Source organism: Colobus angolensis, unplaced genomic scaffold, assembly GCF_000951035.1.
Source record: "Colobus angolensis palliatus isolate OR3802 unplaced genomic scaffold, Cang.pa_1.0 Scaffold7, whole genome shotgun sequence".
Lineage (NCBI taxonomy): Eukaryota > Metazoa > Chordata > Mammalia > Primates > Cercopithecidae > Colobus > Colobus angolensis.
In genome coordinates this window covers 16582282-16596580 of record NW_012120709.1, presented here as the reverse complement: position 1 = coordinate 16596580, position 14299 = coordinate 16582282, and the positions used below count along the sequence as shown (strand labels likewise).

Below are 14299 nucleotides of genomic sequence, written 5' to 3'. Positions count from 1 at the left end.
CGTGTGCCATGAAGCCCAGCTAATTTTTCTTTTTTCTTTTTGTATTTTTAGCAGAGATGGGATTTCACCATGTTGGCCAGGCTGGTCTCGAACTTTTGACCTCAAGTGATCCGCCTGCCTTGGCCTCCCAAAGTGCTGGGATTACAGGCGTGAGTCACTGCGCTCGGCCCTTTCAATACATTTTAAATCAATTGGCAGCCCTCATAATCAGAAAAGAGGATGTCGGTGCCATCTAGCATTATCTTACAAACTCCTTGGACGAGGTCCCTACCAACAATACTCCTAGCCAGACACCTGATGATACTTCAAAAGCATCGGGAACGAACACTATAATGACGGGTTCAGGAAAAAAAAAAAACAGTCTCATCATGTCTTAAGTTATGTCTAGTTGTCTTTGACATTTAATTTCAATTTTCATAGAAATTAATTATGGCTCTAACATTTACATTGATACTGACCATGTGTTTATCTTACACAATGCTCACAATGTTAAGCTCTGAATGTGGGCAAAGTAGAGAAGTATGATGCTTTTATTTATTTAGCATCTATGGTGCCATACGAGATCAATTTCTTCATTAAAGAAAAACAAACCAGCAGAAGAAAAAAGAATTTTTAAATTTTTTTCTCAGTGGCAGAATCACATAGCTGTTTTGATACAGATTTCCAGTAGATCTAAAATACTGCTTTGGGAATTATAAAGATTCCATTACAGAAATACACAGAACAGAGGATAAATACAATCACATCAGTTTATCAGATGGTTGCACTGAACATCTTTTGCCTTACTTTTCCTATAAGAAAAGTTTGCAGGATCAAATAAAAAATTCTACTAGCAGCATACAACTCTGGTTTGGGAGAAAAAAACCCTGAAAGGAAAAGATAAAATCAATAACCTGGTACACTTGCAATGAAATGCTTTGTCTCTGCAGAAGTTTGCATGTTTGTGAATATTTCACATAAGAAATTTATAATTTCAAAAAAACTGAAGGAATTCGAACACATATTCTTCATAAAAAGAAACGTTTGCTTTTCGATGCCTTCTTCCCCTGGAACATAAGCTGCTTTAAGAAAGGTGGCAAAAGCTTTAATGAACAACATTTTGTTATTCATCTGAAATACTTGGACAGAAAATTGACAAATTTGGTATACGGTTCAAGAAGTAAAACATGAGGGATTTTATAAAGCTAAGTAAGTTAAAACATGCACATTTTCTACTGCCAAATGGCCAAAACCTTAAATTGTCTTTAAATCTAAAAGACTAAGAATCTTAGGGGAAAAGCCACTTTCTAACATGTAACAGTTAACACTGCAACAGGAGTTAATAAGCAAGTTAACAGAAAGTATTAAGGAAAAACAAAGTAAGCACTTAAAAAAACAATAAACATTGTTAAAACCCAGAGTTGCATTCCAATTTTAAAAGGAAGTTTAACTATTTAAGTGGATAATGATGTTCATGCTGTTTAAATGTTCTTATGAAAATGATGTTATCGATGCAACAGCTGGTATAAAGCACTGTGAATGAACATGCTCAGCAGCATGTACTTCCAACGAACTCAGAATTACACATGATCATATGAAGAATATCATTCACCAAGGACAGTCCCAAAGCATCTAAAAAACCTAAAGATCTGGACAGACAAAGCAGAGATACATTTTATTTCTTATAAAGAGTTACATTGTAACATGCCACTCACATTATAGCTACAATTATACTAGTCACAAGTTTTAATCTTACAGAATAAAGCTATAGCATGTGAAATTACAATATATTTATCTTCTTTAAAACCATTTTTAAAGAATGGCAGATATATCATTTATTAGAAGCCAAAACCAACAGAAAAATGTAACTGGTAAATGCAGCCAAAATGTATTTGTGGCTAATTAAATGCTGCAACAGATTTTTTTGGTCCATGAGGCTATTAAAAAACAAAAGGTTGGTAAGGGATTCCCATTTATCAATAGAAATGAAAAGTTCATGAAAAAATTCAATACATATTAAAACGTTTTAACAGAATGCTTCTGTTTTGTGGTTAAGCACAAGAAATATCTCTAATAAATAATGGGTGTAAACAGGTAAAAAACTCAAATGAATTAAGATGCTTTAATATGAATGTCTAACAATCCTCTTTTGAAGGATATCAAAAACTACCAGATTTTCTTTCAATGTCAACTGAAATGCAATTATGATTTCTTCTGTTAACATATACTAGGATTTACTGCTTGAGATCAGCAAACTATGGCCCACAGGCCAAATCTGACCTGCTTCTTGTTTCTGTAAATAAAGTTTTATTGGAACACAGCCACACTCATTTACACGTTATCTGTGGCTGTTCTTATGCTATAAAGCCAGAGATAAGTAGTTTTTACAATCGTATTTTAAGCCCATATGATTCCTGTATTATTTACTATCTGATCCTTTACAGAAAAAATCTACACCTGCCCTAGGGGGCTAAGATAGTGTATGTTTCTTTACTTTTATTAACACTCTGTTTTCTCTTATTCTAAGGCATGTGTGTAATCCATCTCTTTTTAATACCTCATTTTATTTGTCAGTGTATACCTTGGAAACTTAACATGTTAGCTGAATTACCATCTTTAATATATTTGGAACATAAGCATATGTCCAACCAGAACCTGTTTGATTTCAGGTCACTTGAGAATTCTCCAGGAGTTATATGACAATAAAATGGATGCATTACACACCAACAGAATGGCCAGAAAACTGTACATCTTATTTTATCTTGAATAAGGAAGCTGAATAGCAAAAAGAATAATGAAAACTAAATATACTTTAAAGTAAATACCATTGTAAATCAGAGGAAAACAGCTTGAGTTTTCAAAACACACACACACACACACACACACACACACACCCAGAGCCATCCTCCCACCTGTCACAAACAAGAGCTATAACATAAGCAAAGTATATTTGTTTTATAAATATATTACTGTCTATATACATATAGATATATCCATAAGACATGTTAAATAATTATTTGTATAATCAATACTACTTTAAGTTTTTTGTGTACTTTAAAATTACACATTCTATTAAAAATATCAAAATAATTCTTTTAAAATACCAAGAATAAAACCAGTGAAGAATCGCTTTCCATCCAAGTGGTTCTAAATCTTATCATTGGCTGTCCAGACCCCAGACTTGGTCGTTCACAACTCAAAGAAACATAGTTCAATTAGAGAAAAGTTAGCCATCAGAAGCACTCCCCCAGCCCCTGTTTTTAATACCTCATAACAAATACATATTTGTGTGTGTATATATATATATATAAAATACTCTTCAGTTATATTACATATTCTCATAAATGAATTTTCATAAAAACACAAAGTTCAAGTTTCCACCAGTATCAATATTTTATACTGGTGTGCATTTCTTCCAAATGTGTAGGTCAATGACAAACTCTTATCAGGATATATAGAGAGATCATAAAAACAAGACTGAAAACGTCTGTATCACATGCAAGAAAGAAGGAAATACCAAGAGCCAGTATTTGGCCAGTTGGGTACTATTCCCTCTGGACAAGACACAGAGACAACAGACTGGCTACTTACTGTGTCAAGTACAGTCAACTGTCAATTATTCAGGGGCAAAATACTCCAATCTGAATCCTTTTTTTTTTTTTTCCATCAGTTGACCATTTCTGGCAATTTCACTTATTAACACACCTCTCTGGTTATTTCTTAGCAAGTCTGGTAAAAGATTTGGTTAGAGAGAAAGTTTTGGCTAACATGAAGGCTTGTGATCAGCTATGGATTTAATTTAATGATGGACTCCTTTGACTTATTGCTTTAGATAAGTAAGAATTTGCTGTACCTAAAGTCTGCCAATTATCTCATTCTACAGCTCTGAATGCAACATTGGTGATTCAAAAAAAGGGGACAAATTGTCCTCTTCACATAAGAAAACTGCTATTTTTAAACTCATAATTAATTACACTGAAGGATTTAGTGTGGGTAGTTCAGAGCTATTCACTTCTGAACTAGTGTGGGTAGTTCAGAGCTGGCTACACTATTTTCCCATAATTTAAAATCCATGAGGCAGTGACAAATAGTCAGCTAATAACACAAGAAGGTCAAATTCAAAGTGTCACACACATCTCACCTAAGATCTCATTTAAATAAATGGAGTAAAATTTGGCGAATGTTCAAATAAATGGTAAAATGAAGAAAATGGAAGCAAAACCTACATGTATCATTTAAAAGTGATTTCATACTAAAAAAAAGTCTTAGAATATGACGAAAATAAAAGATATTACACATCTGTAACCCTATTTTTGGCACTGAGTTAGCCTCTACGTTTAAACTTGCTTTATAGTGACCAACCAAATCAAGGAAACAATTTCACAGGTGAGTAGCGTTGCTCTCAGACAGACACCACTCAGAATGGATTGTGTGGTCTCACCCATATTATTTCTGAGTACAGATGAGTGCCACACTCATTTCAAACACAACAGCAATAATTGTGTAGAATACCACTTTCCTGAATTAAGTTTGCTGAACACGGTTCAGATTATTGGTTATGTCAATATGCACAATGCCTTTTAGAAGCATTTACTGTATACCCAAATCCTACTTCGTGCAACACACAGTGTCACACAAGTAGTGAAAATGTTATCCTAGTCAAAGGTGCTTGGACATTATTTTCAGGCAGCATTTTACCTTTATTTTAAGTTCACACTAGGTAAGTTTTAGGAGAAAGAAAATGCCAATAAATTTATGTAATGTGTTTTAATATATTATATAAAACTAAGACAAACACTTTTATTTATCTAAATTGTTATTTTTATTTTCTAACCTATTCTAGACCTCAATTTCACTTTAAAAATTTGTATTTAAATAAGGGATAAAATGTTGCCCAAAAGTCTAATCATAGTTACATACTTGTGTTTTAACTAGATCTACAAATCAAAACAGTTCTTATAGTTAAAAAGATACAATTTGTATCAACAGTAAAAGGTACTTTCTGGTTTTTCAGGGCTTTACTTCAAACTGTAGCATGTAGAATAATCAGAATAGCCAGGGCATCTAAACAGACTACAGAAAAAGATCTGAATGTGTCTGTTACACAAAGTACAATTCAAAACCTGGAGGCAACCGTCAAGTGATGTCAGTCACACAACTATCTGCCACTGGCTGCAAAATCTGTTTTCTAATCCGCAGAAATGTATTCACCGCTAGCAAAACCCATGACTTTGAAACCAGAAATATCCCTTACTAATACTAGAACAGACCTTAGTCTGTATCTAAAACTACACTATTTGTGGCAAGAATCTGGCCTTAATAATATAACAGGCCCCCCAAGAAAACTACCTTCAGGAAAATGGAAAATATACAATATCTTACAAAAATTTTAAGTTACCATTTACAACTTCTCCATCACCATTTCTATAGTGCAGTATCAAGAAATGTTGCATATCCTCAACACATAAACCCACCTCAGGCCAGCCTTGATAAATAGCAGGAAAGCTAAAGAGTATGTTAAATATAAAAGTTGCATTGTGAATAATTAGATTCATTAAAAACAGGCAAGTGCTGTGAAAGGGTTATTTTATCCAGTATTGTTGTGCCCCAAAACAAAAAGACAGACATATTAAAAATACAGGTTAATGGAAATCTAGGAATTCAATTCCACTTCTACTGTCTAGAAGCACATCACAGCTGGATAACAAAGCTCTAACCTGTCACAGTTACAGCTTTTGCCTTATTCATTTAAAAAAATGGAAACATTTTTTCCATTGATTGCATCTGCTTTCTTTTAAATCAACCATATTAAATTAACTCATTGCTTAACAGAAAAAAATCCAAACAAAAATAACACAATGAAAAGTGCCATATTGTAAATCATTCTAATATATATGCTGTTACCCATTTCAACATAAAACTGGTAACTTACATTTTGTTTAAAATATAAAGTCAGTGCTGTAGTATATCTTTGTTTCTATAAATAATGATTATAGCACAAAGAAGCCCACTTTCCCCAAATAAAAATAACTTAAAAAGCTGTAAAAGTCTAATTAAGCTTGGCTCGAAAAAACAGTTTGCTAGGTCTAGTCAAATGTCCCACATTCTGAAGGTATTGTAATTGCTTGCAATTGAGAGACAAACACCAAGTTAATAAAACACAAAACAAGGATAAAAAGTGCTGCATATAAACCCCTGATGCACCAAAGATTAATATCAAAGATCACAGATACATCTATTAAATCAAACTGGAAAAATTTCCAGCCAAGGATAGAGCTTTAAAAAGGAAATGTTAAAAAAAAGTTTAAATGTAAAGCAATCCCGTGATACTTCCACCATATGGGGCTATACATACAGATTCCATGATACAGTATTTCACATAAATGGATACTATATAACCTCCTTGCTGAGAAGGAGATCACATGTGCTATTGTAGCAAACCTCCCTCAGCATTTGAGCTGAACAAAAAACTACTAAACACCACAAAGATGCATCATCTTTCAATAACCCAGCTGGGATTTTTCCACTAAAATGGCTGCGGCGAGCTGCTGGGCGTCTGTCATGTGAGGATTTCTTTTCATGACAATTCTCACGAGGTCAGGTGGGAAGATGTTGCACAAATTGATATAAATCTTTTCTCGGTTGTCTTGATACCTGGGGGGATCTTGCGGCACTCCACAGTACGGGATCCGCCAGGCTGGCTCCTGCTGCTCAGGGAGGCTCTGGAAGGTGAACTGCTCATAACACGGCTGCGTGGAGTTATCGGGCAAGGAGTAAGTCTGCCGGTACCCATAGGCGTCGATCCCATAACCCGGCCTCTCCCAGCTTCCCAGGCCTTCCTGGCGGGAGTAAGGCTTTCTTTGTCGTGAAGGAGAACTATCATAAAGTCGAGAGTCAGAGATGCTGTCTATTCTCGTGGCCACCAAGGACCTCCCGAGGTGTGGTGCCTTCGAGTGTGCTGAACTTGGAGGAGAAGGGTAGTCGCCAGGACAGCTGGACCGGGCGCCCACAGCGGGGTGCTGCAGGTGCAGAGCCAAGTGCGGAAGAGGAGGCTTGTGATGGAACTTTGGTTCTTCGTGACTGTGACTTTGCACTCTGGTTAAGGGGTCGTGGAAATTCTGCAGGAAGGGCTGAGGATTAAGGCGGCTGTGAGGGTGCATGTGTTGACACTTCAAATTCTCCTCTAGCTGTGGGTCGGGGGAGCTGACATAGGACCGGTCATTGTAACCCACGTAGGAGTCACTGCTCCCACAGCTCATGCTCCCTTCACTGCTGCAGTCAGAAGCTACGGAACTTATTCTATAATCTGTGTCTAAGGAGAAACGCCTTTCAGGGCTTCGTGGGCCTGAGAGACTCAGATTTGAGTATGCGTTCAACATGGAATAATATCCGATGTCGACAGGCGAGTCACATTTTGGATACTGTTCATAAGGCATTAGCGTTCCGTGATTTTTGGTTGCCATCATCATTGGAGGATATTGTCCCTGTGGTCTTTGATCCTGAGGTGGGAAATGAACTCCAGATGGAAGGCCATTGCTTAAAGATGTAGTGCTTTGGGGTTTTGCAGTAGAAGTAGCTGGGATGCTAACTAAGGAAGGTACAGACCTGGTTTCCAATTTGTTTTTGGTGGGAAGCTTTTCTTCTAGGTCTTGGTAGACTTGAGTCCTTATGCTTGGATCTGATTGCCTCTTTGGAGCACCTCGTTTGACATCAGAAGAGCTATCAGCCTTGGTGCTACAAGGAACACTGTTGCTTTTCACCAGTCCTCCTTCGTTTGCAGTTTTGGCTGCTGTATTTCTAGACATGGCACGGAGTTCATCAGCCACTGACCGCTGTGGCTGGCTGCCCCTTTCGGGATGATAATATTTGCACTTGTGTCCATAGGTACACTTCTTTCCTAAGAAGAGTAAAATTAATTAGGCAAAGGAGCATACCATCAGATCCGGAAAACACAGTTTGGCCCTATGATTTTAGAAGAGACAACGACAGAAATGGGAGCTGTTTTACGTGTCACTCTGTTCTTTACTCTTGAGAAATGTCACTTCTCAGTCTTCTCACTTCCTTACTATCAAGAGCAGTAGGAAGTTGGCTGAATGAGTAACAATCACCTCCAGAACTTTTTTTTTTTTTGGGACCGAGTCTTGCTCTGTCACCCAGGTGGAGGGCAGTGGTGTGATCTCAGCTCACCGCAACATCTGCCTCCCGGGTACAAGTAATTCTTTTTTTTTTTTTTTTTTTTGAGACGGAGTCTTGCTCTGCCGCCCAGGCTGGAGTGCAGTGGCCGGATCTCAGCTCACTGCAAGCTCCGCCTCCCGGGTTCACGGCATTCTCCTGTCTCAGCCTCCCGAGTAGCTGGGACTACAGGCGCCCGCCTCGTCGCCCGGCTAGTTTTTTGGTACAAGTAATTCTTATGCCTCAGCCACTTGAGTAGCTGGGGTTACAGACATGCGCCCCCACGCCTGGTGAATTTTTTGTATTTTAAGTAGAGACAGGGTTTTGCCATGTTAGCCAAGCTGGTCTCAACTCCTGGCCTCATGTGATCTGCCCACTTTGGCCTCCCAAACTACTGGGATTACAGGTTTGAGCCACTGCCCTAGCCACCTCCAGAACTTTTGGCTAATACCTCTGTGTCCTCAACTCCTCCCTGCCTCTTCTCTTCCAGTAGGACTTTATAATTAGGTAGGAAATTCTGTTTTGAAGAGCACAGTGTACTATTGTAGGGTGATAGAATCATGCTAATCTGATTTGTATCTAGATGAAAAAACTCCAAATTTTTATTCACTTCAAAGCTAACTTCATGTAGAATTAACAGTGTTTTTTGAACTATGTTTTAATATAAGGAAATGCATTTGTATTGAATCCAAACAGGTAAAAATAATTCTTTTTCATGGCCAAGACATTTTCTGAAATTTAATTGGAGTCCAAAGACCTGCATATTATGCCATCCAAAATTTTAAGTGTTTCTTTTTATTAACAAAAGTTTAATACTATATTGTGTTCTAATGGCATATACTCAATATTCATAAAGCAAGTTACCATATGGACAAGGCTGCTTCTTGTGTTCAGGAACAATAGGTTTCTTCCTCAGAAAATTATCCAGACTGGGGCCATGTCTGCCAAGAGGGTCATCAGGGGGCATGAACCTGTCACAGAGATAATAAAAAAATGATACCTAAGTTGGAAGCTGATAATTTAATTCTAAAAAGAGGACAAAGATTTGCTCACTCTAAGTAATTTTTTTTGAAATTTTAATCCAAGCGTTTTGATTCAATGTTTACAGAGTAAAAAAGAAATCAGTAAATGAAGTTCTCCTTTCTTAATGAAAATTCAACTGTTTCGAGCTCTGAAATTATATTTGTTTTCATTCAAGTAAGTTTTGAGTTGAGCATGTTCTATTAATTCTTCCTTCCTCTCAGTCTTGGGATTTTGTAAGGGTTTTAGAAAATGATTTCAGTCACACTTTAGGAGTTTCATCAACATAGACCTCATGCAATAGATTGCTGCAGGTGGGGCGAGGCGGAGCAGCTGAGAAGGGAGGGGCTAGAACACAATGGGAAGGTACAAACTTACTGAACACGGGTTAGTGCCAGGCACTTTACACACTACACCATGGCATCCTAACCATGATCCCATGAAGTATCAGCTCCATTTTACAGACAAGTAAAACTTCTCTAATTTAGGTTTAGATAAATTAGGTGATTTTTATCCAATGTCACATGGTATAGTCGAGATTCAATTATACCTAACTCCGATCTATTCTCTTCCCTATTTGAATGCGCTTCTCAACTGAGATAGAAAAAATGCTAAGGAAATAAACCTACTATTTTGGATGGACTAATAAAGAAGAGAAGAATTTATGGCATGAATAATGAAAAGAAGTTATGCTTGAAGAATTCTGCTATTCATTATATCACCATTTGAACTTAAACCCAAGTATTTACCTATAAAATGTGAATAATGGGAATAATGTAAGAACCCTTACGGCAGTGTCAACATGGCTGATTATTAACACTTAGCAAACACAGTGTTCAGTATTATAAAACAATATGGCAACATTACATGTTACAAAACAGAAGATAAAGTCACTCGATCCCACAATCTTAATACAATTACTTTCCATGTCTGTGTTAGATTTAAGTCATTTTCATTGTGCACATATCATTTTACATGGCTTTAATCAAACACAAATATGATTTTACACTTTGTCTTTTTAACATAAAAAAACTTTCCCATGTTTCTTAATAGCCTTCATAATAATTCTTTTTATCTTTTTGACACAGAGCTTTGCTGTTTCACCCAGGCTGGAGTGAAGTAGTATGATCTCGGCTCACTGCAACCTCTCCCTGCCTGGGGTTCAAACAATTCTCCTGCCTCAGCCTCCCAAGTAGCTGGGATTACAGGCGTCCACCACTACACCCAGCTAATTTTTTTTGGATGTTTAGTAGAGACGGGGTTTCGCCATGTTGGCCAGGCTGATCTCAAACTCCTGGCCTCAGGTGATCCACCCGCCTTGGACTCCCAAAGTGCTAGGATTACAGGTGTGAGCCACCACACCTGGCATAATTCTTTTTTGAATTATGAAGAGCTGTATAATATTCCAGTAGGAGATGTATCATAATTTGATTGATTTCTCTATTGTACATTTAGTTGCCCTTGAATTCTTGCAATTATAAATAATACAGAAATGAACACATCTGGTCTTTATTTATTCCTCATTATATATTCCAAGAAATGAGATTTTTGGGTTGATAGAACACAATATTCTTGAGGCTTCTGTGCACCTCTGCCAAATAATATATCAGTGCATCTTTAATAGCATGAGGCACACACAAAACTATTGTTGTGAATTAAATGAGTGAGAAAATATATTCTTTTTAGATTCATTTGCATTTTCAATTAGCACAAGAGGTGAACTTTTTCTACATATTTATAAATATATTTACTTCTCATGAGACATGCTTGTTGATGTCATTTGTTCATTCATCAACTTTTAGACTCTCATCATGGTCAGAATCTTAAATTAGTATAAGAACTTTAAAAATTCATGTACAGTCATGCACTGCATAACATCTTGGTCAACAATGGGCTGCATATATGACGGTCGGTGGAGCTGAAAAGTTGCTGGTAACGTAATAGCATAATGCATTACGCATGTGTTGGTGATCATGCTGATGCTGGTACAAACAAAGCTACTGTGCCCCCAGTCGTATAAAAGTGTAGCACATACTATTACGGACTGTGCATAATACTTGATAAACCACGATGTTACTGGCTGTGTGTGATGGCTCACGCCTGTAATCCTAGCACTTTGGGAGGCCAAGACAGACAGACCGATTGAGGCCAGGAGTTTGAGACCAGCCTGGCCAACATGGTGAAACCTCGTCTCTACTAAAAAAAAAAACCAAAAATTAGCCAGGTGTGATGGGGCGTGCCTGTAATTCCAGCTACTCAGGAGGCTGAGGAATGAGAATTGCTTGAACCTGGGAGGCTGAAGTTGCAGTGAGCCGAGATGGTGCCACTGCACTCCAGCCTGGGCGACAGTGCAAGACTACGTCTCAAAAAACAAAAAAAAAACAAAAGAAAACCAAAGAATCCCCAACTATGTTACTGGTTTATGTAGTTACTATATTATACCTTTTATTTTTATTTTAGAGTGTATTCTTTCTACTTCTAAAGAAAATGTTAACTGTAAAACAGCTTCATGCAGTTCCTTTGGGAAGTATTTCAAAAGGCATTGTTACCATAGGCGATGACAGCTCCACGCCCAGTACTGCCCTGGGAGACCTTCCAGAGGAACAATATGTGGAGGTGGAGGACAGTGATTCTGATGCTCCTGACCCTGAGTAGGCCTAGGATAATGTGTTTGTGTCTTAGTTTTTAACAAAAACTTTAAAAAGAAAGAAAATAATAAAAACAGAAAAGAGCATATAGAATAAGGATATAAAGAAAGAAAATGTTTTTGTACAGCTGCACAATGTTTTAAGCTAAGTGTTATTACAAAAGAGAAAAATGTTTTAAAAACTAAGAAGTTTATATATTAATAGTAAAATGTTATAAGCCAAGGTTCATACATTATTGAAAAAAAAGTATTTTTTGATAAATATGGCATCGCCTAAGTATACGGTGTTTATAAAGTCTATAGTGGTTTATGGTAATGTCCTAGCCCTTCACATTCACTCACCATACACGCACTGACTCACCCAGGACAACTTCCCGTCCTGCAAGCCCCACTCATGGTAAGTCCCTACAGAGACGTACCATTTAGAAATCTTTTATAGCATATTTTATGGTAAATGTACCTCTTCAGTGTTTAGGTATGTTTAGATACACAAACATATCGTACCACTGTATTGCAATTGCCTACAGTATTCAGTACAGTAGCATGCTATAAAAGTTGGTAGCCTGGGAGCAACAGGCTGTACGTATCATGTCGCCTAGGTGTGTGGTAGGCTGGACCAGCTAGGTTTGTGTAAGTACACGCTATGAGGTTCACACCCATGATGAAATCGCCTGAGGACGAACTTCTAGAACATATCCCTGTTGTTAAGCCAAGCATGGCTTATTTAGTAAGCTATCAATGCTCTACACTAATTTTAAAAGGCAGTCCTTTGAGGGTGAAGATGGGAATTCCCCCTATGTCTGTTTCCTCAGGTTCTTCAGACAGAGTCTTAGAAGACTTCCTCTACCTTAGGTGTTCTGTGAGTGACTTACAGGGAAAGGTGGGGCCTGCCACTCACACCGGGCCTCCCGTGGCAGTGATTCTGCAGTTTTCCTGACTCCCACTGAGGAACAGTGGGGAGATCAGTTCTTAGAAACCTGTTTGAGGTCTGGACAGTGGCAAAAAGAGAATTCTGTAGCAGCTACCGGGGATAGTTATATTTTCACAGAAGCAATATCATTGGCAAGTAAACGGTTTTACTTACTTGTCATTGACAAATGAATACATTAATAATCGTTCATCTATGAACTTCTTCCATTCTGGTTTCTCATTAGCCAAATCCCTGTAGTTATCATTGGACACAATGATACCATCCGACTCAAAAGCCAGCTTCACGATGAACCTGTCGTCATAGCACACCACTCGCCTCCCCTGGACCCGCCGGGATGGCGTGAACACCAGGATTTTCTCCTTTTCTAACTTACGTAAAATTTCCTGATCTGCAAGAATAATAACGGTAGGATTTCAGAAAGGAAATACACAGATAACACACATGGCAACTTTCATACAATGTGAAACTCTAAAACATTAGCTGTATATATGCAGTCCTTTAATTAGGGATTATGATTTAATGTGTAGATATAACGTAATTTCCAACTCTCAATAGTATTTTTCCTTCAGGAATTTTAATAATAAAGGCTTTAAAAATAGTTAAAAAATATGAACAGTGTAAAATTGAAACATGACTGGGCAAATTCTGTCATTATATGAAGCTTTTGCTTAAGACCTGGAGCCATCAGCATGACCACTATGGACACAGTTTCTTCCACGTTCCTACTTGAACACCGTTCTAACAGAGCAGCTGTATGTTGTGTGGGGTTCAGGTGTGAGCAATACATTTTTTTCCTCTAAGTTTGTTTGCATATTTTGTAGTTGTTTTCTTCCAACTAGTGGGAGAGTATGAAAGGAAGCAGACGTCGTCGAGGTAGCAAAGGGAAAAATAAATGCAGAAAGTTCAAAGAGAGAGGAGGCAGTGAGTTCACGAGTGTTGTCATGAACGTGGCTATGATATGCTTCATGACCTTTCTGTGAGACAGGGTAACGAACGGCAGCATTCTCGTGGGGGTCGAACTGAGTAAGAAGTAAGAAGTGATTATGTGGAGAAAGCATCTGTTGATTAGAAAAGGCCGGGTAGAGAGATGCTCATTTTGTCTGTGGTTGGCATACTCTTTTCTTTTGTGACTGAGTTTTGCTCTATCGCCCAGGCTGGAGTGCAGTGGTATGATCTTGGCTCACTGCAACCTCCATCTCCCCAGTTCAAGTGATTCTTGTGCCTCAGCCTTCTGAGTAGCTGGGATTACAGGCACCTGTCACCATGCCCGGCTAATTTTTGTATTTTCAGTAGAGACGGGGTTTCACCATGTTGGCCAGGCTGGTCTTGAACTCCTGACCTCAGGTAATCCACCCGCCTCAGCCTCCCAAAGTGCTGGGATTACAGGAGTGAGCCACCGTGCCCGGCTGGTTGGCATATTCTTAAGGCACTTTGTAACTCTATTGACTTGTTTTGTGATTTAAAAAAGGGTACGAGAGTTCATATGTTGATCAATGATAAAAATTCTCTTTCAACCATCCTTTCTTTCTACTTTTGCTCCTCTGTCCCCC

General features: G+C 37.9%; 1 protein-coding gene across 1 annotated transcript in view; it reads right to left on the bottom strand.

Moving 5' to 3' along the window:
- Positions 1-378: 378 nt before the first annotated feature.
- The window catches only part of ZC3H12C (zinc finger CCCH-type containing 12C), a 41146-nt gene continuing 27225 nt past the window's right edge, over positions 379-14299 (bottom strand). Inside the window, exons 4-6 of the mRNA XM_011926684.1 lie at positions 12903-13137; positions 9016-9122; positions 379-7876 (exon numbers count right to left, since the gene is read on the bottom strand). Of these exons, the coding sequence (XP_011782074.1) occupies positions 6480-7876; positions 9016-9122; positions 12903-13137 (1739 nt within the window). The 3' untranslated portion in view covers positions 379-6479. The remainder of the gene's footprint in view (positions 7877-9015; positions 9123-12902; positions 13138-14299) is intronic.